The sequence below is a fragment of the Papaver somniferum genome, chromosome 8 (genome assembly GCF_003573695.1).
Source record: "Papaver somniferum cultivar HN1 chromosome 8, ASM357369v1, whole genome shotgun sequence".
In the NCBI taxonomy this organism is placed as follows: Eukaryota; Viridiplantae; Streptophyta; class Magnoliopsida; order Ranunculales; family Papaveraceae; genus Papaver; species Papaver somniferum.
In genome coordinates this window covers 176,270,037-176,296,200 of record NC_039365.1, presented here as the reverse complement: position 1 = coordinate 176,296,200, position 26,164 = coordinate 176,270,037, and the positions used below count along the sequence as shown (strand labels likewise).

The 26,164-nt window shown below is 35.8% G+C and overlaps 1 protein-coding gene across 1 annotated transcript; it reads right to left on the bottom strand.

The window, feature by feature from the left end:
* Positions 1–23,027: 23,027 nt before the first annotated feature.
* On the bottom strand, positions 23,028–24,368 carry LOC113306506 (F-box protein At3g07870-like). The gene has a single exon (XM_026555435.1). It carries the CDS (start codon positions 24,366–24,368, stop codon positions 23,028–23,030), a length of 1,341 nt encoding a protein of 446 aa, XP_026411220.1.
* Between the last annotated feature and the right edge of the window lie 1,796 nt (positions 24,369–26,164).

The window sequence follows — 26,164 nt, the reverse complement described above, 5'->3', positions numbered from 1 at the left end:
TTTTTCTCGTCATTTGTGTTACTAGTTTACACTTGTGCACATGCTTGTGCTGCCATTAGAGCTACTAGAGAAGACATTTATTCATTTGTTGAGCCATACTTCACCACCGAATGGTACAACAGGACATACCAGGAGATCATCTTTCCAATCCCCAATTATGACAAGTCGCAGTCTTATGATCCTAGTGATAGGGTTATTGTTCCTATTATTGTTCCTCCACCGGGTAGACGAAGAACACAGCGCTTCAAGAATGCATATGAGAAGAAAAAGAGGAAAATGATGTGCACAAAGTGCTTCACTCTTGGTCACCATAACAGAGCTACCTGCCCCATGCTTTGAGGATTTTTTCTATGTTTCATTTGCTCAAAGATTCTGTCTTTTCAATTTGCTTTTGGCGTGGATAATTAGTGCCAGGACATGTGTACCATTATGTACACCTTCCTGCAAACTTCTGTTTTTCCTGCCTGTCTTTTTACAGGTGTACCACTATGTACACCTTGGTGTACAATGGATGCTTTTATTCTATTTTGCTCAGTAATATTATATATTTTTTCAGATCTGTATATAATTAGTAATTACTTTTTCTATGTTCAATTCTCATGTTTTTCAGTTCTACATGCTATACAAATTTTAGTAATATATTTTTATGTTTTCAATTTTTATACTTTTGATCAAGTACAAAAATCTGTCAGTACATGTGTACCATTATGTACACCTTCTAAACTTTTTCTGCTCTGTCAGTAACTGTGCACAATCAAGTACACCTTAATATTTCAAAGCCCGGTGAATGAGATAAGTCATAAACTTGTAACATTAATATTGAAACTAAAAATATTAACTCAAGGTCTTTTAGTAGTGATAAGTCAAAATTATGGTTTTACGATTTTAGCCTTTGTCGAAAATCCACCATCTACAGCAACACCACCAGTAAAAATCTTTTTATCGATTTTGACTGAGTTGTTGCTAAAATTCGAATGTATGTCATGAATGACATAATCAGAATTTTTCCAGTACAAGCCTTTTCCTTAATCAATACAAGTCGTTCCAGAGATTTAAAAACGTTTTCAAAAGCCATAAATAGATCTTTGTCAATTGATGCATCTCAAAAAGATTAATAAGAAGTCTAGTGAGGTTCCATATCCTTGAGCTTTTATTCACACGTTTCCTGCAACGATCCTTTTTAAAGGAATCATTAATTTTTCCTTTAGATTTTTTCTATCATCTAGGATTTCTAGCGTCTTAGATGATGTGAGATTATCTTGAGAGACCAGTATCCTTGAGAAGAATAAACTCTTAACAATCTTTGAGGAATTCTGGTATGCGTCACAGATGCCCAGAACAAGTTTCCCAAAGTGATTTCGATAGGAACAGTCTTTAGGATCAAACAAAGACAAACTTATTAGGTTTATCGTGTTTGCCTGCTCTGATACCAATTGAAAAAGCGGGGATCTAACAACCACACCCAATATTTCGTTTAGGAAATCTGTATGGACTAACTCGAATATAATTCCAAGAGAATCAACTAGACAGTCAGACTCAATCAAGGAAAATATATCCAAGAGTTATAACCCCAATTTCTCAAATCAATCTGCAATCGAACAGATAGGAATCTGTGAGCCGAATCAATATGAGAAATAACTTGGATGGTACCAAAGACCAATATATATCCAAGCGTCAATCAATTTCAATCAACAACCAAAGGTTGTATTTACCAATTGATTGAACTACGCACAACCTGTGCTATTTAAATTATATAATGCGGAAAAGAAATAACACATACACCAGAAGTTTTGTTAAAGAGGAAACCGCAAATGTAGAAAAACCCCGAGACCTAGTCCAGATTTGAACACCACACTGTATTAAACTGCTACAGACTCTAGCCTACCACAAGTTAACTTCGGACTGGAATGTAGTTGATCCCTAACAAATCTCACACTAATTAAGGTACAGTAGTGTTCCTTACGCCTCTGAATCCAAGCAGGACTCTATGCACTTGATTTCCTTAGACGATCTTACCCGTAACTAAGATTTGCTATGACCCAAAGTCAAATACTTGATAAACAAATCTGTCTCACACAGAAAATTCTATTAGAATAGATAAATCTGTCTCCCACAGAAATACCTACGAAGTTTTTGTTCTGTCTTTTGATAAATCAAGGTGAACAGGAACCAATTGATAATCCGATCTTATATTCAAGAAGAACAACCTAGAAATATCAATCACCTCACAATAACTTAACTATATGGTAGTAGAACAAGTTATTGTGCAATCTTAAAGAATAAGACGAAGAGCTTTGTGACTACTTTTCATATCTTACTTATCGGAGATAAATCTCGAGCAAATTTTAGAGAAGATAGTACTTAATATGATAGAGCAAAGTAAGATCAGAACACGCAACTACCAAGAACATAGTTGGATCTGGCTTCAGAATCCCAATGAAGTCTTTAAGTAGTTAACTTATAATGGTTTTAGGAAAAAAGCTAGGTTAAAGGAGAATCGACTCTAGTTGCAACTAGTATCCCACATGAGGTGTGGCGATTAGGTTTCCAGTTGCTAGAGTTCTCCCTTATATAGTCTTAAAATCAGGGTTTGTAATCAATGTTAAAGCATTCAATATTCACCGTTAGATGAAACTTGATTTAATATTCAAGCTAATATCTTTCCACCGTTAGATGGTCTTTAGGTTGTTACACACAATGAAATATACCTTCATTTAGATGTGGGTAACCGTACTTAAACGTGAATATTGAGTTAGCTCAATAACAGTTAACCGAATTTATCTATATGAACAGTTTTCTCTTAACCTTGTTCATCTTAACACTTCTATATCAATTGATAATTAAATGAATCTAATTGTGTTACACATAGAGTCGTTCAATTGTTTATATTCTCGTAAAAGTATACAAGACACTATTGAAATAAAATCGGATTGATTCAAAAGAACCAGTTCATGAACATTTTAGCCACGGTTTGTAAAGATTGTATTCCTTAATATATAAATGTATTTGTTCATGAGTATAAAATCATACTTAACCGATTTAAAAAATTGAACCACTTAAGTTTGCAAACATGTACGTGAACTTAAGTTCCAGATATTGGTCACAAGCCGACAGTTGCAAACGAGTACGCAAACTTTAGCTACAGACCTAATTCAGTTGAAACCGTTTGCGAACGGGTACGCAAACTTGGTTCCCGGACTTCAACAGTTAAATCAGTTTGTGAACCTATATGCAAACTTAAGTACCCTGACTTAAACATTTGAATAAGTTTGTGAACGGGTATGCAAACTTCCGGTCATGAATTCCGTCAAAACAGTTCATACACTAAGTACACAAATTGTAATGTATCCATACATGGGCTTGGGTCTTAACTCCCATTTCAATCATTGAAGCATTCTTAGAAGACGACAATAGCTGTCTCACACAAACTATTAGCTTATAAGCAATTTTCAAGTGATCGAATGATCAATAGGAAATATTCCGAGCCTACATCAAATGACTGTCTCACACAAATCATGTAAGATGTTTCCATGTGATTTTCATATGATCAAATTTTGACTTTTGCCAAGAATAATGATGAACGTGGTTAAAGCAAAAAGCTTACCAACACATATTTCGAGAAAGATATAAGTGAGTTAAACTCTGCTCGAAATATCAAATGTGTATAATGTAAAGTCTTTATAGCTATACGACTTTTTTCTCAATGGAAGATAGAATAGAATAGACTTTCTGAGTGATATATGAGTTCAAGTCTCCACATACCTTTTGTAGATGAAGTTCCACAAGCTCCCCTTAGTTTAAAAGGGTTATCTTGTATCCTTAAACTCCTTGATGAATGCATTTAGCTTTGGCTTTATTATTGCATCTAAATTAGTTGGTATGTATTTTTCTTTTAGTCATGAAATGTCTCTTTCAGAAATTTTATTATGATCCCGTTCTTGTACCCTTGCCAATTTTATTGACAAAAAGGGGGAGAATTAATATGTAGTTCATACTACAAATACATATGGTTTTCGGATCATTATGTAAGGGGGGAGTGGTTTCCATGTGAGATGGAGTATTGACTTAGGGGGAGTGACGTATCACCATAGTATTGTTGTTAAAGTTGTGATACAATTGAACTTTTACGCTGTGAAATAATACTATGGCACTGTATAGCAATGATTGAGAACTCTTGTTTTATTGTTGACGATGATGCTAAACTTACAACCTTTGGGATCATTGGAGTACTTGGGAGTGACGAAGATATAAAGTAATGTTGAAGATTAGGCATGTGTAATAGGATCTTCAAAAATGTATTTATCTTTTTATTATTCCATATAGATTAATAGTTTTGCCACTAAAATTGACAAAGGGGGAGATTGTTAGAGCATTGGTCGGTCGAATTCGCATGTGTTGATATCTCAAGCATGTTTGTCAATGTTAATGATCAAAACTATAAGTCTTGATTTCTAGCATATTATAGCTAAGGTCTCGGACTAAGATAGAAAGTATAGTTGAGCTCAAGAACTCCATGGCAATCATCATATAAGACGAAGGAGTACTCAAGGAATCGGTGTATCTTCATCGACTAAAAGGTATGTGGAGACTTGAACTTATCTATCACTCAAAAGTCTATCTACTCTATCTCCTATCTTGAGACAAAATTCGTTTTTCTATATAGACTAAGATTATACACATTTGGTATTTCGAGTCGAGTTTACCTCGCCTATATCTATTTCTCGAAATATGTGTTGGTAAAGCTTTCGCTTTAGCCAAGTTCATCTTTACCTAGTGACGAAAGTCATGTTATGTTTCAATCACTTTGAAAATTTCTCTGGCGAAAAATGGTTTGTGAATAACAACTCTATAACGTCCTCTGAGAATGTTTCAATGATTGAAATGAGAGTTTAGATTGTATAACCATTGATGGATATAAGCATTATTGTAGAAACACATATATGTATAAGTCATATTTCTTAAACCAAAGTTTGCGAACTTTGTTGATCAAGAGAACCGGAGTTGTTTGCACAGTTTGCGAACTCAGTCCGCAAACTGGCGGGAGTTCTCGTCCGAGAATATCTGCTGGAGTTTGGAAAATCACTCAACAAGCTCAGTCCGCGAACTGGCGAAGTTCTCAAACCCGATGGAACTTAAGTCCGCGAACTTGAGTAGGTTATATCTAAAAACGATTGTTCTTGAACTCATCTTTATTGATTAAGGAATGCTTTTTCAAACCGTGGCTATAAAGTTCATGAAACGATTCGAGTGAATCAAATCGTTTTTGCTTCGATTGTGTCTTGTCAAATTACATAAGATCTAAGCAATTGAACAACTCTCTAACTAGTTCATTTGAGTCATTTGAACTAGTTATGGTGAAGAAGAACATGGTTGATACAAAAGTGATCATATGGCTAACCATTTGGTTAACTATTGTAGAACCAACCATTGTATAATTTTGGGTACGGTTATACAAGCCCATGAACGTGCATTTCATTTGTGTATGACAAGGTATGTTTTCAATCTAACGGTTGATAAATATTAGCTTGAATCTAATCAGGTTTTCATCTAACGGTGAATATTGAATGCTTTGTTACTAAGCTAATATTGATTGCAAACCCTAATTGAAAGACTATATAAGGGAGAACTCTAGCAACTGGGAAAACTAATCCCCACACATTCTGTGTGATACTAGTTGTGCTAAGCTAGAGTCGATTCTCCTTTAACCTCTGGTTTTCTTTTCTCAAACCGGGTTAACGACTTAAAGACTTCATTGGGATTGTGAAGCCAGACCGATACTACTTTTCTTGTAGTTGTGTGATCTAATCTTGATGTTTCTATCGTACGAGTACAATTTTAATAATTGTCTTGAGATTTCTATCTCTGATAGGCAAGATAAAAAGTAATCACAAACATCTTTGTCTCATCGTTTGTGATTCCACAATACCTTTTTTCGTTGCGTCGATTAAGACTATTGTGAGGTGATTGATAATACTAGGATGTTCTTCGGGAATATAAGTCTGGATTATCAATTGGTTCCTGTTTAATTGATTTATCAAAAGACATAACAAAAGTCGTAGGTATATTCGTGGGAGACGGATTTATCTATTACCGTCGACTTTTGTATGTGATACATATTTGTTTATTAAATTTTTCGACTTTGGGTCATAGCAACTCTTAGTTGTGGGTGAGATCAGCTAAGGGAATCAAGTACGTAGCATCCTGCAGAGATCAGAGGTGTAGGAGCATAATTGTACCTTGTATCAGTGTGAGATTGGTTGGGGTTCAACTACAGTCCAGACCGAAGTTAATTTGGAGTAGGATAGTGTTTGTAGCGGCTTAATACAGTGTGTGTTCAATCTGGACTAGGTCCCGGGGTTTTTCTGTATTTGTGGTTTCTTCGTTAACAAAATTCTGGTATCTGTGTTATTTCATCTTCCGCATTATATTGTTTATCTTTATAATTGAAATACATGTTGTGCGTTGAAGATCATCAATTAGAATATCCAACCTTTGGTTGTTGATGTACATTGATTGATCCATGGATATTGGTCTTTGGTACCATCCAAGTTATTCCTTTTATTTGATTAAAGACTTGCTGATTCTATTAGCTCGAGTAAATCAAATCAAGAGAGAGATATTAACTCCTGGATATACTTTATTCTAGATTGAGTCTAACTGTCTAGTTGATTCTCTAGTAAAGTATATTAGAGTTAGTCCATACAGATTGCTAAACGAAATGATGGGTGGTATTGTTAGACTCCCTCTTTTTCAAGTTTAACGTTTGCTTACTTTGTGGATTTGAGTTGAAACAAATAACCACTTTGAAAAAGAGTGGGTCTAACAACCATACCCAATAATCTGCAATTTGTATGGACTAACTCCAATGTAATTCCAAAAGAATCAACTAGACAGTCAGACTCAATCACGGAAATATGTACAAGAGTTATACCTCTGTTTCTCAATGTAATCAGCAAATCATACAGATAGAATCCTTGAGCCTGATTATTATGAGAAACAATTTGAATGGTACCAAAGACCAATGTTCAAGTGTCAATCAATTTATATCAACAACCAAAGGTTGGATTATCTAACTAATTGAAATACGCACAACCTGTGATATTTCAATTATATAAACAAATATAATGCGGAAAAGAAATAACACAGACACCAGAAATTTTGTTAAAGAGGAAACTGCAAATGCACAAAAACCCCGGGACCTAGTCCAGATTTGAACACCAAACTGTATAAAGCCTCTACAGACACTAGCCTACTACAAGTTAACTTCGGACTAGAATGTAGTTGAGCCCTAACCAATCTCACACTGATCAAGGTACAGTCGCGTTCCTTACGTCTCTGAATCTCAGCAGGACTCTAAGCACTTGATTCCCTTAGCTGATATCACCCACAACTAAGAGTTGTTACGACCCAAAGTCGAAGACCTGATAAAAAAATATGTCTCACACAGAAAAGTATATTGAATAGATAAATCTGTCTCTCACAAAAATGCCTACGAGTTTTATTCCGTATTTTGATAAATCAAGGTGAACAGGAACCAATTGATACACCGGTCTTATATTCCCGAAGAACATCCTAGTAATATCAATCACCTCACAATAACTTAACTGTACGGTTTTGGAACAAGTTATTGTGAAATCACAAAGAATGAGACGAAGAGCTTTCTGATTACTTTTTATATCTTACCTATTGGACATAAATATCGAGAAAATCTTAGAGAAGATAGTACTCAACACGATAGAACAAGTAAGAACTAGACATGCAACTACAGAGAAAATATTTGGGTCTGGCTTCAGAATCCCAATGAAGAATTAAAGTCGTTAGCCTATAATGGTTTTAGAAAAATCTAGGCTAAAGTAAAATTGAATCTAGTACGCAACTAGTATCACGCAGGAGGTGTGGGGATTAGGTTTCCCAGTTGCTAAAGTTGTCCCTTATATAGTCTTCAAATCAGGGTTTGATAACTTTGGAACAAAGTACTAAATATTCACCGTTAGTTGAAAACCTGATTAGATTCAGGCCAATATCTTTCCACCGTTAGATGGTCTTAGCTTGTTACACACAAATTAAATAAACCTTTATTTAGATATGTGTAACCGTACCTAAACGTGTATATTGAGTTGGCTCAACAATAGTTAACCGAAGTTAGCAATATGAACACTTTTGTATTAACCTTGTTCATCTAACACTTTTATATCACATATGATGATCAATCAAACAAGAATGATAATCAAATGAATCTAATTGTACTACTCATAGAGTTGTTCAATTGTTTATATTCTCATGAAAGTATACAAAATACAATAACGCAAAATCGGTTTTGATTCAAGAGATTCAATTCATGAACATTTATCCACAGTTTGCAAAGATTTCATTCCTTATTTATAAATGTATTTGTTCATGAGTATGAAATCATACTCAACTGATTTTAGAACTTAACCTCATAAGTTTGCAAACGGGTATGTAAACTTACGTTCCGGACTTTGATCTTTTCCGACAGTTCGCAAACGGGTGAGCATAATGTTGTTTCAGACCGAACTCAAGTGAAACAGTTTGCAAACGGGTACGCAAACTTAGTTCCCGGACTCTAACATTTAAAACCGTTCGCATACGGGTATGCATACTTGGTTCCCATACCTGAATCACACTTGCAACAGTTTGCATACGGATACGCATACTGTGCTATATCCAGACAATGGTTAGTTTTTCTAAACTCCCATTTCAATAATTCAAACATCCTTAGAAGACGACAATAGCTATCTCAACAAACTATTAGCTTATAAGTAATTTTCAAGTGATCGAATGATCAATACGAAACATTCCGAGTCTACATTAAATGACTGTCTCTCACAAATCATGTATGATGTTACAAGGCAATTTTCACAGGATCATGTTTTGACTTTCGTCAAGAATAATGATGAACATAGTTAAAGCAAAAATCTTTCCAACACATATGTCGAGAAATAGATAAGAGATTTATACTCAGCTCGAAATATCAAATGTGTATAATGATGAAGTCTATATAGCTATACGACTTTGTCTCAATATATGAGATAGAATATAATAGACTTCTGAGTGATAGATGAGTTTAAGCCTCCACATACCTTTTGTTGATGTAGTTCCACAAGATACCCTTAGTAGATCTTCTTCTTCAATCGATGAACATCGTGAAGTCTCACTACACCAAAACCAGGATTTTGTCACAGACTATTTCTGTAACTAAAAAAATTTGTCACACATATTTGCCGTTGGAGAAACAATAACTGTTGTAATTTGTTGCAACGCTTTTTCTGTGAGAATTATTTATTAAAATCACGCTTAACAACCGTTACAGAAAAAACAGTAACAAATGACCTAATTTTAGGGTGGTGACACGTGTCCTGCAGCAACGATTAATCTAACGGTTTTAAATGTTACTTTATAACAGCAACAATTAGGTTGACGACACGTGTCCCTTACTCTCACATATAGAACAACAGGTATTATTGTGACTAATTACTTAGCAACAATTCTACCAGGGACACGTGTCACCTTTAGTTACGGTAATAGTAACACATATACGAGTTACCTAAAATTTAGCAACAACAATTAAACGCACACGTGCTTATTCTTGTCACGATCAGTGTAACATTTTAACTGTTACTTTCATTTATAACAACACTCTTACAGTGACACGTGTACTTTTTTGTCACAATTTCTTTCCACAGTTAACCGTGATAATTTTCTACATAACAAATAAAAAAAATATGGATAGCCCTGGTCATTTGATGGACCTGGGATTCCAATTTACAGGCCTACAAATGCAATTACAACTGAAACACAGGCCTGCAATGCAATTACAACTGAAGCACACATGCCATTGTTCTTTTTCGATCTATTAAAAACCTGCAATTTATACAATTTCAGGATCTACCAATTTACAACCCTGCAATTCAATTAAAACTGAAACACATGCATGCAATACAATTACAACTGAAACACAGTTTTTCAATCTATTCAAAACCTGCAATTCATACAACTTCAGGATCTGCAAACTCTCCACAAATTATCATTGTTTTGCTCATTATGAAATTGAACCAAATATAACTGAACGCCAACATTTCTGAGCTGCAACCAAATAAAAATGACCATTTTACCCTTAGGGGAAATAAGTGTAATAAATGTTATGGAGACTGTGAAAATGACTAGACTACACTTATCAGAAATAAGTAAAGTAAATATCACTGACAGTTAAAATGACCAAATTACCCTTACTAGAAATTGGTACAATAAATACATGGTGACAAAGAAAATGACTCGACTGGAAATAAGTTAAGTAAATATTATAGACCGTGAAAATGACCATTTTACCCTTATCACAGTCTCCATTACATTTATAAACCTTATTTCCAGTAAGGGTAAAATGGTCATTTTCATAAACTATAACATTTACTTGACTTATTTTTATAAGGGAAGTTTGGTCATTTTATAGTCTCCATGATGTTTATTGTATTAATTTCTAGTAAGGGTAATATTGTCATTTTCACAGTCTGAAATATTAACTTATATATTTTTAATAAGGGTAGTCTGGTCATTTTTACACTCTCAATAATATTTATTGCACTAATTTCCAATAATGGTAATATGGTCATTTTCAGACTGTAATATTTTTGATAAGGGTAGTTTGGTAATTTTCATAGTCTCCGTGATATTTATTGCACTTATTTCCAGTAAGGGTAATATGGTCATTTTCAGTATGTAATATTTACTTTACTTATTTTTGATAAGAGTAGTTTAGTAATTTTCATAGCCTCCATGATATTTATTGCACTTATTTCCAGTAAGGGTAATATGGTCATTTTCAGTTTGTAATATTTACTTTACTTATTGTTGATATGGGTAGTTTGGTCATTTTCATAGTCTCCGTGATATTTATTGCATTTATTTCCAGTAAGGGTAATATGGTCATTTTCACAGTCTATAATATTTACTTTACTTATTTCTGATAAGGGTAGTCTGGTCATTTTCATAGTCTCCAGAATATTTTTTATACTTATTTCCAATAAGATAAAATAGTCATTTTCATAGTATGTAATATTTACTTTACTTATTTATGATAACAGTAGTTTGGTCATTTTCATAGCCACCATGATATTTATTGCACTTATTTCTTGTAAGGGTAATATAGTCATTTTCATAGTCTCCATGATATTTATTGCACTTATTTCTAGTAAGGGTAATATGCTCATTTTCACAGTAAGGGTAATATGGTCGTTTTCAAAATGTGTAATATTTCCTTTACTTATTTCCAATAAGGGTAGTTTGGTCATTTTCTCAGTCTCCATAATAGTTATTGCACTAATTTCTAGTAAGGGTAAAATGGTCATTTTCACTGTCTGTAATATTTTCTTTACTTATTTCTTATAAGGGTTGTATGGTTATTTTCACAGTCTGTAATATTTACTTTACTTATTTCCGATAAGGGTAGTCTGGTCATTTTCACAGTTTCCATAATATTTATTGCACTAATTTCCATTAAGGGTAATATGGTCATTTTCACAGTCTGTAATATTTACTTCACTTATTTCTGATAAGGGTAGTCTGGCATTTTCACCGTCTGCATAATATTTTGTTGCACTTTTTTTCCATTAAGGGTAATATGGTCATTTTAACAGTCTGTAATACTTACTTTACTTATTTCCAATAAGGGTAATCTGGTCATATTCACAATCTTCGAAATTTTTATTGCACTTATTCCGATAAGGATAGTCTGGTAATTTTCACTGTCTTTGGAAGAAGTAGATATGTCAAAGTCAAATTTCTATAAAGTCACGACTTGTTGACTTGGTCTTGATCATGTTTTCTAATATTAAGAAAATTAAAAAGGAAAAGAAAAATATATTTTGATTTATAAAAATGAAATATAATTGTTAGTTTATACAAATATGGGAAAATTAGATGACAAGTAAAATTCAAAGTGTTATAATTTTAGGGTTGTTTTAGATGTGGTGAAATATCTGTGGAATCATCACTTTGAATTATAATTGTGATTGTCTGTAAAATTGTCAACAAATTTTCACTTTGAAATATTATTGTAAAATTGTCAAAAAAAATTAAGTAATTATTTAATATTTGTTTTATTCTTTTATGAATTTCATATTTAATATAATATGAATGGTTTCTTCGGCGTTTCACTCTGGTGATTGGAAACTCATTCCAATCACGGATTCACCATGAATTCACCATGCAATCTTTTTGATTTGTTTTTCCCTTTGTTTTCCATATCACGTTTTACCCATTTTTGCACTGTTTTCTTTCACTTTCATTGCCGTTTTTTGCATCTCATTAGGGTTCGTTGTTTTTCTTTTAGGGTTTTTCGTTGTTTCTTTTTACTTTGCCAATGCAGAGAGTTACACGAACTTCTTCTCGTTCATCGATTCACACGCCTTCACGACAAGCACGGTCTCCTCCTCTTCATCGGTAGTCGTCTCCGACAATGTCTTCCATTGCCCTTTCAAGAGTCTTCATGGATGCCCTGATGGACTTCATGGAAGAGGGTATGTCAAAGGGTCTTTCTTGAAACACCTTCATGACAAACATTTATTCTCGGAAGACAACAAGAGAAAAGTTAGAGAACTAATTACTAGGGATTTGATTGTGTACCGTGGCTTGGAGAAGGCTCTCTGCAACTTGCGAATGTGGCTTTGCGGCAAGTGCTTGTATCTGCATGCTTGGACGAAAGCTTGCAAGGGGCGTGAAGGTCCTGCTCATGATTTCATTCCAGGGCCTTTCAATTGGGAAGGAGTGGACTTTTTGATTCATGGGTTGTACAAACCTGAAGATGTACAGGATGTCGTGCAGGTTGTTGTTGTGGAAGGTGTTAACGTTGTAACTGGTTCAGTTTCAGGTGAGAGTGACGATGGTGCTGGGGTTGATGCAGTTTCAGGCCGCTTTAACGTTGTAATTGATTCAACATCAAGTGGGATTGACAGTGGTGCTGGGGTTGATGTTGTTTCACGCGGGAGTGACAGTGGTGCAGTAGAAATTCTCTCCACTGATTTGCTTAATGCTGTGCTCCAACGTCAATTTCCTACCGTCACTTGCATTCCTTACAAGTGCCGTCTTGCTTTTTCGAGGGCTCTCAAGGTCTTCCTTGATCGGATTCTAGCAAATCCGAGCTCCTTATCAGGTTGGTTACGTTTGCTATTGCTTCCCATTTGCACTTTGCCACTATATCAACCGAAGAGCTCCGCCGAAAGAAAGTACGGTAATCGTAAGCCACTACAGGTGTCTGCTATTTTATATGCACTTAATGTTTGGAAGGAGCCAAATGGCTGCTTTACATTAGTATGCAAGCTGTTACAACAGTCGGTTCGGTGGGGGTCTAGGAAATCCGATGACAAGAAGGTTGATGAGAAGCAGCAAGGGTAGCTAACATTATTGCTTGCCAGAGGAAGATCAATTCAAGGCATTTCGCAGCTGCCATACGAGTTCTGTCTTCGTCTGGAGTCGCTCCTTTTGATGAGAAGACTTATTTGGACTTGTTAGACAAACATCCGTTAGCCTCCCCTCCTGAGGTTCCCACGGACGACATCACTGAGGATCCCATCTTTGTGGATTCTAAGGCAGTTTTGGGAGCTATTAAAAGCTTTCCTAAAGGTACGTCGTGTGGTCGTGATGGTCTACGGGCGCAACACTTAATGGATGTTCTCAGTGGAGCGGTGGCAGCAGTGGTGGATGATTTTCTTTTTTCCATTTATGGGGTTGTCAATCTTTGGTTGGCTGGAAAATTCCCTAGTGAATTGGGCGAATACATTGCTAGTGCCTCGTTGACACCTTTGCTTAAGCCGGGAGGAGGTCTTCGACCTATTGCAGTTGGTACAGTTTGGCGTAGATTGGTTTCTAAGGTAGCTTCTTTTGCTGTCGGAAAGTACACGACTTCTTATTTAGGAGATTACCAATTCGGGGTCGGTGTCTCTTTAGGAGGGGAAGGCATTTTACATGCTGTAAATCGCCTTTTAGAAATGCAAGGTCATTCAGAGAAAATGTCAATGTTTCTAATTGACTTTTCTAATGCTTTCAACATGGTGAGAAGATCTCAGCTCATCAAGGAAGTCCACCTTCATTTCCCAGGTATTTCTCGTTGGGTAGAATTTTGCTACTTACGTCCGGCTAAGCTTTATTATGCCCAATATGTTTTGTCTTCTGCACTTGGTGTGCAACAAGGTGATCCCCTCGGTCCTTTGTTGTTTGCATTGACACTTCACCCATTAGTGAAGTCCATTGCTTCTCAATGCAAACTTGATCTGCACGCCTGGTACCTTGATGATGGTACTATTGTTGGTGATACATTAGAGGTAGCTAAGGCTTTCCGTATAATTGAAACTGAAGGACCATGCAGGGGGTTACACCTCAATATAAAGAAAACGGAAGTCTTTTGGACTTCCCTTGATCCCAGGAGTAAAATGGATGGTGTTTTCCCTCCCGATATTGGTAGACCTTCTAAGGGTGTTAAACTTTTGGGAGGTCCTGTGAGTTTAGATATGGACTTCATTAGCGACATGGTGTTGAATAGGGTGCACAAAACTGTTCAATTAATGGACGCGATCAAAAAACTCAAGTACCCTCAAAGTGAGATGCTTTTACTTCGCAATTGTACTAGTGTATCTAGACTATACTTTGCTATGCGAACTACCAATCCTGCTGCTCTACAACCTGCCACTGATCTCTTTGATGACCAGCTATATCAATATTTGAGGCTTCTGATTACTGGGGATGGTGCGGCTTTTGGTCCTCTACAGAAGAGAGTAGCTACCTTACCTATTAAGGATGGTGTTTTTGGCATTTATACCATGACTGACACCCGTGCTTATTGTTACCTTGCCTCTCAAAGCCAGACTACTTCAGTGTAAAAAGTGATCCTTGGCAATTTATCCTCAACAGACAAAGGTTCAGCTTATCAGTTGGCTCTTCAGACCTTCACACAGATATGTGGATTACCGTCTACTTACTGTGTCGATGATACTTCCCTCCCTTTCATGCATTCCCTGGCAGTAGTTTATTTTGATGCGGTTAAGAAGCATATCCCAGACCAATTTCATATGTCTGTAAGAGATTTCATCCTATAGCAATGCAATCATGTCAAGCATGCACAAAACTATCTTTTGGCGGTACCCATTAGTGGGATTAATCCGTGCCTCGGTCCTAGAAAATTTAGAGCTGTGCTTTGTTACCTCCTTGGTATTCCTATGTTTGTTGAGAATAGTTTATGCCAAAGTTGCAACAAATCTATGGACATTTTTGGAGATCATGCTCTTCATTGTTTTAAAAATATTGGGTATAAGTTTCGTCATGACGTTGTTCGTGATGTTGTGCTTGACATTTGTTACAAAGACAATGTACCTGCACGCAAGGAGGTTTCTCTCGGTCTTCAGACAGATGACGGTAGAGATTTAAAACATGCTGATATCCTGATTCTCAACTGGGAAAATGGGAAAGATGTTTGTATGGATGTTACAGGTGTCTCTCCATTCACTGGCAATGGTGTCCGTTTCTTCGCTCTTGGTAAGGCTATTTCTGGAGCGGTTTCTCGTAAACGTACCAAATACTCGAACAAGTGTGCTGCACATGGGTATGGTTTGGGTGTTCTAGCCTTCTCTACCTTAGGGGAACTTGGTGAGGATACTCTTATTTTTTTTCAAGCGTCTTAGGAATTGTTTGGTTAGCAATGATGCTAGTAGCGGCTTAGGTAGTTTCATTTTTTATCGTTTAGGGGTTGCAATTCAAAGGGGAGTTGGGGCCCAGCTTGTCGCTAGGTTACCAACCAAAAGTTTTGTATAAGTATTGAACTTTGGATTGTGACTAATAAAAGAATTTAATATTCCTAATTATTATCACGAATACAAAATGTAATAACAGTTATAACTGTTGCAGGACTTATCACAGGCGTATCTGTGACTGAAAAATAAACTGTGACAGGTTGCACTATTACAAAATCCTGGTTTTGGTGTAGTGAAGCTCAACTACACATTCTATCCTAATCCGAGACATAGTATACTAGAAATCAAGACTTATAGTTTTGACAACTAAACTTGACAAATAAGCTTCAGATAGCAACGCTAGCGAGTTCAACCGAGCAGTTCTCTAACACAATTGTTCTTACATTACAGTGAGATCAAAAATTATGGAATTATTTTCTTGATAGTTTTGGGTTATCATGGGTTTTATCCGACTCAGTTAAATCCAACTCGTGGGAGTGGTCCAAGAGGAAAAGTAAGAAGATGATCAAGAGGATTTTGGATCTTTTACCATTTTGGATTTGGTGGTCAATCTGGAATTGCAACACTATTTAGTAATAGGAGAAGACACTTGAATCAGTTAATAATCTCAGTCAAGTGCACTTTGTTTCATTGGGCTAGATGTAATAATCTTTCTGAGGGATACTCTTTGAGTACTTTGATATGTAATTGCAATGTTGTCATTGAGAACAACTATTTGTATATGATCTTAAATGTTATTACTTGATGACTTCCTAAGTTTTAATGAATTTTCCCTTACTTGTTAAAAAAAAAACTTATCGAATTTCTATTAAATTAAGGGGAAACTTTCCATGGGTATTAAGGTAATTATGATTCAGTATCCCATCCCGTAGTATGAGAAATTGACTGGGTTAACGAGATATTGACTCGTCTAGGATAAGATCATCACTATGGGTAGCTAGTTAAGATCTTCTCTAATTGTTGTATTTTAAACAAAAGTCTTGAATAACATAAAGAAGCTTGCAATCACAAGATAGGTCAATGGAGCATAAAATGGAAATATTCCTCGGTACAGCCTGGTTTAAAGTGGGTTTGGCAATCACTTAAATATGATGTGAGATGGTGCATTGGTGATGGTAAACAAATATCAGTATGGTTTGACATATGTATAGGTAATTTTTCATTGATTGGTTTGGTAGGATATTCAGATTATGGTAAATGTCATCGATCTGGACATGAAAGTGAAAGATATATTGATTCACAGTCGTTGGAATATTCCTACAGAACTACATAATTATTTGTCTTCATCCTTACCAGTAGTGAAGGGAGGTAAAGATCAAATAGTATGGTGTTGGAGGTACAAAAATCACAAGTGTTGTTTTCTCAAGATTTTTGTCGAATTTAGTTGATCAAAACTATATCTTGATTTCTATCTACATTTAGTCAAGTCTCAGATATGATAGAAGTGTGTAGTTGAGTACCAGACATCAGTGCGTTTTACCGCTTGAAGGCGAACATCAAACGAAGTTTTTGGAGAACTTCATCAACAAAAGGTAATTGAAGACTGAACCACATATTACTCAAGTTTTCACCTTTCTATCTATGATACTAAGCACTGTTTTAAAACCCGGACCGGACCGGACGGTTCGACTAGAGAACCGGTGAACCAGTAAGAAAAACGGGTTGGGTCACCCTTAACCCACTAATATGCTTAAAAACCCATTGAACAAGGAAAACCGGTCGGTCCAACCAGCGAACCAATTAACCCAGCTGGGTTGTTGCCGGTTCACCCAGTTACTTCGTCATCAAAATTTCGAGTTTTTTTTTTCTTGTTGAACTTTTTCCGTTACTAGAATATTAAAATTGCTCTTCGTGAATGAATCACATTATAGAATAAGATGAAATATAATCAAAACATTGGATCTGTTAATTTCATTCAATCAAACAATTAATGGAAAAGGGAAGAAAAATTTTATCAATCGGAATGAGTCCTGGCGATGGAGAAGCACAGAAGTCCAAATGGAAAATTAAAGACAATTTAAGAATGAATTGATAAAACTTCATTGATTGATTTGATACATGATCGTCAAAAGAGGATTTTGGTATAAAGAGACGGTACTGTCTATTGAGAAAGATTATGGAAAGAAGATGAAACAAATAAAGAAACGTAAAAATTAGGGCGCAGTGGCATAAAACGTAAATAGTAGCATTATATTATGGGAAACTATGAGGGATTAAACATGTGAAACACTTGGTTGTCGGACTAGTTGTGTCTCACGCCACTTATCCTCCATTCCTCCTTGTATTGGTATATATTTTTGACAGTTAGTATGTAATCTATTTGACCCACTGACCCCCGGTTGAACCACTGGTTAAACCAGTTGACCCTAATCCAGTAATTGTACTGGGTCGATGTCCGGTCCGGGTTTTAAAACACTAATACTAAGTCGCATGACTAAAGTAGACTTTACATGCACAACATAAATTTCGAGTCAAGTTTATCTTGTTAATTACTCTCGAAATATGTATGACTAAGCTTAAGAACATTTGTTCATACTTGATGAATTTGGTTAAAAATAATTGTTTATGACCAAAATCGTGATTCAAGTTAATCATTTGAAAATATCCTGGAACAATGATATGTCCCGTTGATGTTATTCGAGAGTGTTTATACAGGTGTGCCATTGATTATTAGAGAGATATAGAACTAATGTAAATCTAGATACAGGATAGTACATGTACCAGCTTACATACTGGCGCAACAGTTAGATATAGGTCCGAAGCTGCAGTACATGTACCCAGTACACGTACCAGCGTTGCTATAGTTCGGTAACGACTTTTGGTACACATACCAGGTATGCAAACCCAAAAATATTTGTTGACTCGTGAACTCAGGATGGTACACATACCTAGTATGCATAACGAAAAAAATTTGTAGACTCCTGAAATTGTTTTGTCTTAAGGGTATACAAGCGTGCACACTTACCATGACAAAATAACTCACGAAACGGAAAGTAAGTACACGTACCAAGTACATGTACTTACCCAGTCGAATATTTTCAGATGCATCAGAATTATTTTTATGAGATAATCAACATTGGAACAACTTTCCAAAAACATACCTAGACATATTTGATCACATTATAACCTATGGTTGTGACTCAAGATTAAAGTGTTAAAGTGTTATATGAAAATGGTTAAGCTTATAGTTCTTATATCTAGTTTCGGGGGTACCAAAATACATCACCAACTTTTTCTTAGGAAATCCGTATGGACTAAACTCAAATACAATTCTGAGATTTACAACTTAATGAATCTCAATCAGGAATTATATTGAGAGTTTATATCTCTTTCTCTCACAATCAACATGTAAACGGAAATAAGTCCGTGAAGCTGATTATACCGTGAGATTACTTGGATGATTCTAAAGATCAATATCCAAGATCAATCAAGTTGTATCCAACAATTACTATGGACGTATCTACTTTGATTGATTTACGTACAACCTGTGATATTTCAATTATAAATATAAACAATATAATGCGGAAAAAGAAATAACACAGACACCATAAACTTTGTTAACGAGGAAACCGCAATAGCAGAAAAACCCCGAGACCTTATCCAAATTTGACTACCAAATTATATTAAGCCGCTACAGATACTAGCTTATTATCAAAACTTCGGACTGGAATGTAGTTGATACCGAATCCACCGTCACAGTAATTCAGTTACAGTCGCGCTCCTTACGCCTCTTGAATCTTGTAAGACTCTGCGCAATTGATTCCCTAAGATGATTACAGCTTAAGAGTTGCTTTAACTCAATCGAAGACTTTAAACCAGTCTTCCTCCCACATATAAGCTTATATGTGATTTCCGTTTTGATTAAAAGGTCAAGGTGAGATAGGAAATCGTTTTCAATAGACGAAATCTAACAAACCTCAAATTCCGGTATTTACGATTCCGGAAGAATAGCCTAGATTATTATCCACCTCACAAATAAAACCTAGCTTATAAAAATGCTCTAACCTTGTTCTCATTATACTGTTGATAAAACTAAATTGAATAGTTCCAAAATTCTTCATCAATCTACGAATTTCCGCAACATGATAAGTGCCCGGGCATCACCTTCCATGATACAAGTACCCACACACCTTTTTCTTTAGAAAATTGTTGTGCATGGATAAAACCAATAGCTTCAACACATAGCGGGGACCTTTCTTGGAAGTATGTCGAGTGACCCCCCTTAAACCCACCACTGTCATTTCTAGAAATTACTCCCACTGCACCATCGTTTTCTTTGGTACTAGCATCCACATTAAATTTGATTGTGTTTGCTAGAGGTGGATTCATCTGATCGCTTATCTGAGTCACCTCTGTAAAACTGTGGTGCATTGCAATATAGTAATTAGAGAATAAGGTAGCCGCTTCACTGAGCATTCTACTATATAAGGGGCCTACCTATCGAATACCAACCTATTCCTTCTCTTCCACCAACACTATAGAATACAAGCAAGAGACTCAAAAGAAATGCCAACATCTTTAACCATGAGGAATCTGATTAACAAATTTTTAATGTAAACATTTCCATAATTTCCTATGTGTATGGACAAATGTAAAGCAAATAGGAGTGACTGTGTACTAGTGCAAATAAAGCACAAGTGATTCATAGTTTTATCGTGGGGTGCAAGAGTGTCATAAGTATCAGATTAATAGAATGTGAATTTAAAATGCATGCCAACTTTTAGAATTTTGATATATTGTGATGGTGCTTCTAAAGGAAATCCAAGACTTGCAGGGTATGTATTTATAGGTTGAATTGTAGATGGTTCACTTCTTTGTGCAGAATCTAGTGGTGCTGGATTAACTACTATTGATGGTGGATTTTAACGAAGGTCGTATTTATAAAATCACATGGGAAATTATGCATCTCTGATCAGTATCGAGATCATAAGAAATTCATGTCTTCATCTTTCACAAGAGAAATGAATTACGGTTCTGTAATATCATGACAATAACAATATATGACGACAATATTAGGGTTTCTGAGGCAAATTTTTTAATATTCCATATATTTCATGATTAAGCTGAAAGAGTCAGCATCTCTGTTGAGTTCAAAATTTATCTCTGGTGTCTGACCCAGACTAATATTCAGAATAGATATGATGTTGATCACATCATATATGAAGCTATCAAAGGTTACGAGACATGTGACATGTTAGTGCAGAACAACCAATTAAGTAATTCCGGTGAAGTATTCATCAGTTAAATTCCTAGAACAAATGTGCTAATTAAACCCTAATATTCACTTAGTCTGATCCTTGGCTTTTCTCAGCTTAATGCCATGGAATATAATGGGTATTCAGCTTTCGGGTTTATGGGGCACCCCCGAGTGAGCCCCGAGTAAAAGGCATGGGTGTGTTTAGTAATGCTTAAAGGAGCATCCAAAAACATGGAAGAACTAGGATATGGAAATTTTATCAAAGAAGGAAAAAGAAGAGAGATAATAATTATAAAATAGAAACCGTGAGGCGTGGGCCCCACACGGCTAGCCGACCGGCAATCCCCCTCTTTTTCTTTTACTTTATTATTATTATTATTATTTAGGGTTTTGTTACTTCCTCTTTCGATCAAAACTCCTAAAATTTTCATATCTTCTCCACTGACCATATGGTTAGTAAAACAAGTTGTCCCGCAACCATCATGTCTTGTTTTTCTACCATGAAAAATATTAAAATAATATTATTTTAATTTTTTAATAGTGATCCTCCCACAAATATTAAGAGTTTCAGTTAAACTCAAAATTTTCATACAAGGATGAAATAATGCTCGATGGACCATCAGAATATACCAAAATCCTCAGGGTTGGTCCCTGGACAGCATGGCGACATGGGCATGCCACCATGAATGGTCATGGTCAGCCCTTGGCTTGCAAACATCCAGTCCCACCTCTTTGGTGATTTTTTGATCTAATTAACCATCCAAAGTCCATATTCGGTTCAAACTCTTTCCTGTAACTGGGAAGAACATCCACTCAGTATCGCATGGTCCCAAGACCAATTAGGAACTTAGTGGCTTTAGTTATATTCTTGTGCAATCAAGCTGTGGTTAGAACTTTTCTTTCTAATTTCTTACCTTGGATTTTTCTAGCAAGATGGATAAGATTAAACGTCTCTTTTTAGGTACTTCAGTTTAGACATGGTTTCCGTAAGCTTAATTTTTCTACAGAACTTCTAGATAAAAAAGGTAGTAACTTAGAAAATTATCAGTTTGTAACTTACTTCGTCAGGCCAAATTTTCTGTCAAGATTGGAATGTGACAAGTATTCTCGATTCCGTTGATTTTTAATTTAGTGGTTCCTGACACGTGATATATTTTGGTTGTAACTTTGGTTTATTTTGGAAATAAATCTTTATGATTTAGCCACAAAAAATAAAATAAAAAACAAAAACGTTAGAGCAGTGTAGTTAATCTCGACTGTGCTGGAAGAGATCTCGCTGATCAAGAAACTTGCTGCAAAACTGAACTATGACCAAAATTCAACCGAGACGACCGATAAAAATCAAATTCAACTCTTAAAAACTCGTCCTATACATTTGGTAGAATTTGTGTTGTTTCTTTATTTTGCTTGACATATAAATATTATGAGCATAAAATTTAAAAATATAAAATTTGAACTTCCACTCAAGATCTCCTTGGGTTGTTTTCAGTATCCCAATTCTGACCGAGACAACACCGAGATCGAGTATATAATTACCAAAACAAGTCAGACTAAATCGGTGGTCAAGTCAAATAGAATAAATTATTCAAAAATCGGTAGTGAGTAAAAAGGTTCAAAAATCGGTGAGTCAATAGCCCCTTGGGCCGGAGCTCTCCGGAAGAATTTGTTCTCCAGTTTTCAAAATAAATAAACAATTCAATATATCTTTGCCAGCAACGCTGAAATGGGTGACACCCTGAATAGAATGCATTGCATGTTGATCCCTATAATCGGAGTTACTATTTCGTCAAAAGCGATGCAAGCAAAAATACTGACAATTTTTACAAGAGTTTCAGTTGCTAGATATGAAGAATAACAAACAAAATATGGGGTGTGATAACTTAATGCATGATAATTTGAATGTTGATCAATGTCTTAATCCTTCTTATGTTCAAAGTGAAGTAAGAAAAGAAACAGATAGACTTTTCAACGAATTACATCTCAAGAGAAAAATTAACGAATGTAAAGAGTGTGTTGTCTATGAGAATGAAGTGCTTGCTACTCCATGAGTGTTTCCTGCCTTGGTGTTGAAAATGTCAACGAGTATTGACGGAAGCATGGAGATTAAGTTCATTGTTGCCTGGCGCTCCTAAAAACATCTCGACGTTTCTTTCCCCTAGTGCTTTCAGTGAAATGAAGCTGCAGATGTGAGGTAACGGTACCTGCTGAATCCTGTCGCGTTCTTCAAGGACCCATATTTTTTCATCTTTTTGTGTCTTTAAGTCATGTCGGGTGATCCCTTTAATTGGAAATAATAATTCATCCTCTTTTGTAAGAGCAAATAAAAAATACAGTGTGTTCCAGATATCCAGAAAGGATTTCATCCTGAACATTTTTCTCCAGTTTCGAGACTTATAAGATTGTTCTATACTGCGGTAACTACTAACATTATCCTTTGAGAACCACACGTTGTAATAATCCCTATAACCGATCTCAGGATCAGCTGGGACAGTAATAAGACACAAACAACTTCTCAAAACACAGAGTCTACGGTTCGTGTTTAATAGGCCAGGCGGGTTAGGGACCGAGTGGAATTTCTCGTCCGCCAGATCAAATGCTACAATCCCCCCTGATTCTTTGTGTAGCCAATAAAGAGATCCATTCCAACAAACACTAGGGGAATGATAAACAGATTCAAAAAACAAGTTGGTTTCTCCTGCACTTGTCCACCCGCTGTCACTCCCAAGCTTATATATCTCAACCACTCCCCTGCTTCGAGGTAATCCGAAATATGAGATTCTAACGACCTTATACGCATTAGTTAGAGGGTGGTAGCCAAAGCCACATATAATGTGAACACCTAGATCGATTTTCTTCTTATCGATGTATATTCGTGGAAGGTGCACAAATTCTCTGGTAACCGGATTACATATGTACGAAGGTTCGTCAGGAGACTCAGGACTGTGGCTTGGTATGTGGGGGAATATAGAGACTCCATTGTAATTTGTCCGGGATATTAAACAGATTAATCCATTACAAGAGCCAACGATATGCTTGCATGCCGGGAATTTGATGTTGATCCTTCTCCTGCGGTATATAGGCTGATTGTCACCAACCTTGCGGTCCTCATGGTACTCTTCATGATAGAGTGCTTGAACATCTCTGTTAAAGGCAACGAAAGTCTGTATTGCAGCATCAGAACCATCACGATTCTGCTCTTGCGTGTGAGTTAATCCACAACCATGCTGTCGCTGTAGATGTTGATAAGCAAAGTAAGTATTAGTATTAACATGAAACTGTAAGAAATTTCTCCAAGATTTACATACTTGTTTGCAATTTAATACCGACTCAACTGGCAACCTAGAAAAAATATTCAATGTGATTTCTTCGGGGAGACTGTTTATTAGACTCTTTAGAGGATCATGACGGTCGGCCATCTCCTCCTCTACTAAAAAGGAATTATGGTCCTCATAAGCTTCTTTTTATATGTCCGCACTTCTTTTCTTTATTTAGAAGTTTCGGGGTTGTGCTAAGAAAACCAAAATACCCTCGCGTTTAAAGACCAAGTTATCCTCGTGTTTTCTATGGGGAAAATATTCATCTCTTAATTAAAGAGATGAATCATACTTTCCTATCTTTAATTCCAAAAACTGATAATCCATCTAGTCTTTGTGAATTCGGAACAATTTCTTTATGTAATTTTAATTACAAAAATATTTCTAAGATTTTTGTAAATAGAATGAAACTACTATTGAGCAAAATGAGAAGCCAATGACATATATTCCTAATAGACATATCCAAGTTAATGTTATTATTGCTCATAAACTGGTTTATACAATGAAAAGAAAAAGGAAAACAAAACTAGTCATAAAACACCAAGGTGATCAAATTTGTGGTACACAAAATCCAGCCATATTATTTTTAATAAATAAAAACCATTTGATTAAAAAGTGACACAAAAACCCCGTATCAAAATATAATGAGTAAATTTAGTTTTTGTTAAAAAAAAAAGCCAAAAATACCCTTTTAACATTCTCTTCTTCTTCTTCTCCTCTCGTTTCTTTCTTCGTCTCCTTCTTCGCACCACAATCACCACCAGCGGCAACAATAGATCTCCACGAACACCAGCAACAACTTTATTCTCCCCCGACCACGCTACTGCACCTTCGTATTTCACCACTACCACCACCCTCCTCTGCCTCGTTCAATTCCTTCAACACCAACACCATTACCACCATCGTAAACACCACTATCCCCAACTCCTCTCCACCTCACAGCAACTATAATCAAAACCCTACTAGTTTCATCTTCAAATTCATAAAGAAACACAGGTGGATCTGGTGATGTTGCGATGTTTCTGTAAGATTAGATGAAGAAGTTGTTGAAATTAGGGTTGCGACTGTAACTGCAATTGAAGAACAAGAAGAACACAGATAGGTTGGTGACGAATTGATGATTGAGATCAATTTTCAAGGAAGGGATGATGAAGTGGTGATGTTCCTAACAAGGGTCCGAGGAATTAGATCAATCATATCCCACCTAAAAATACCTTTACAGACACAAATCGTCTCAAGATTTCCAATCAAGACTTTGGCTTGGATTGAATCGAATTGAATTTGATTGTGTACCATCATTTATTCTAAGCTTCTGGCATGATTTTGATTAAGGTAAGGTTTTTATTCCATTAGGTTCATCCTAATTTCATTTTTGAGTTTGTAGAAATGAATAAAAGGAATAGTTTTTGTACTGTTCAATTTGCTTTGAGAGGAGACAGATAGAGGATTTGAGCTAGGTTTGGTGTCTGTTTGATTTGCTTTTTTGGATTTTGATTTTCATTTCACATAGTGGTGGTAAATTTTTAAGCTTTAGAGTTTCTAGATTTACCAAATTCCACACAGCAATTGATATACCAGTTAGAGCTTGGTGACTACTTATTCAATTTGAACTAGTCTTATTACCCTCTAGGATCACAACATCTTGAATCGGTTACTTTGTTTCTCTTTTCAATCGTAGTAGGCGGCGCCCGATGAAACATTATCGTCAGGAGGGTTCAGTTTCCAATTTCATTGTTTTAGTTTTGGAGCTTATAATATGGTTGCTGGTATATTTTTTGTGTTCTTGGCAGGAGTTTTGCCACATAGGGCTTGGAGAAAAGACATATTTTAATTGAGTAGTCCCCCGAAAGAAGAAAAATTTGGTGAGTTCAAATTAAAATGGTCTTCGGAAACCACCC

Excerpts from the sequence above, each read along its gene's own strand:
- LOC113306506 (XM_026555435.1), bottom strand. The coding sequence starts at position 24,368 with ATGGCCGACCGTCATGATCCTCTAAAGAGTCTAATAAACAGTCTCCCC.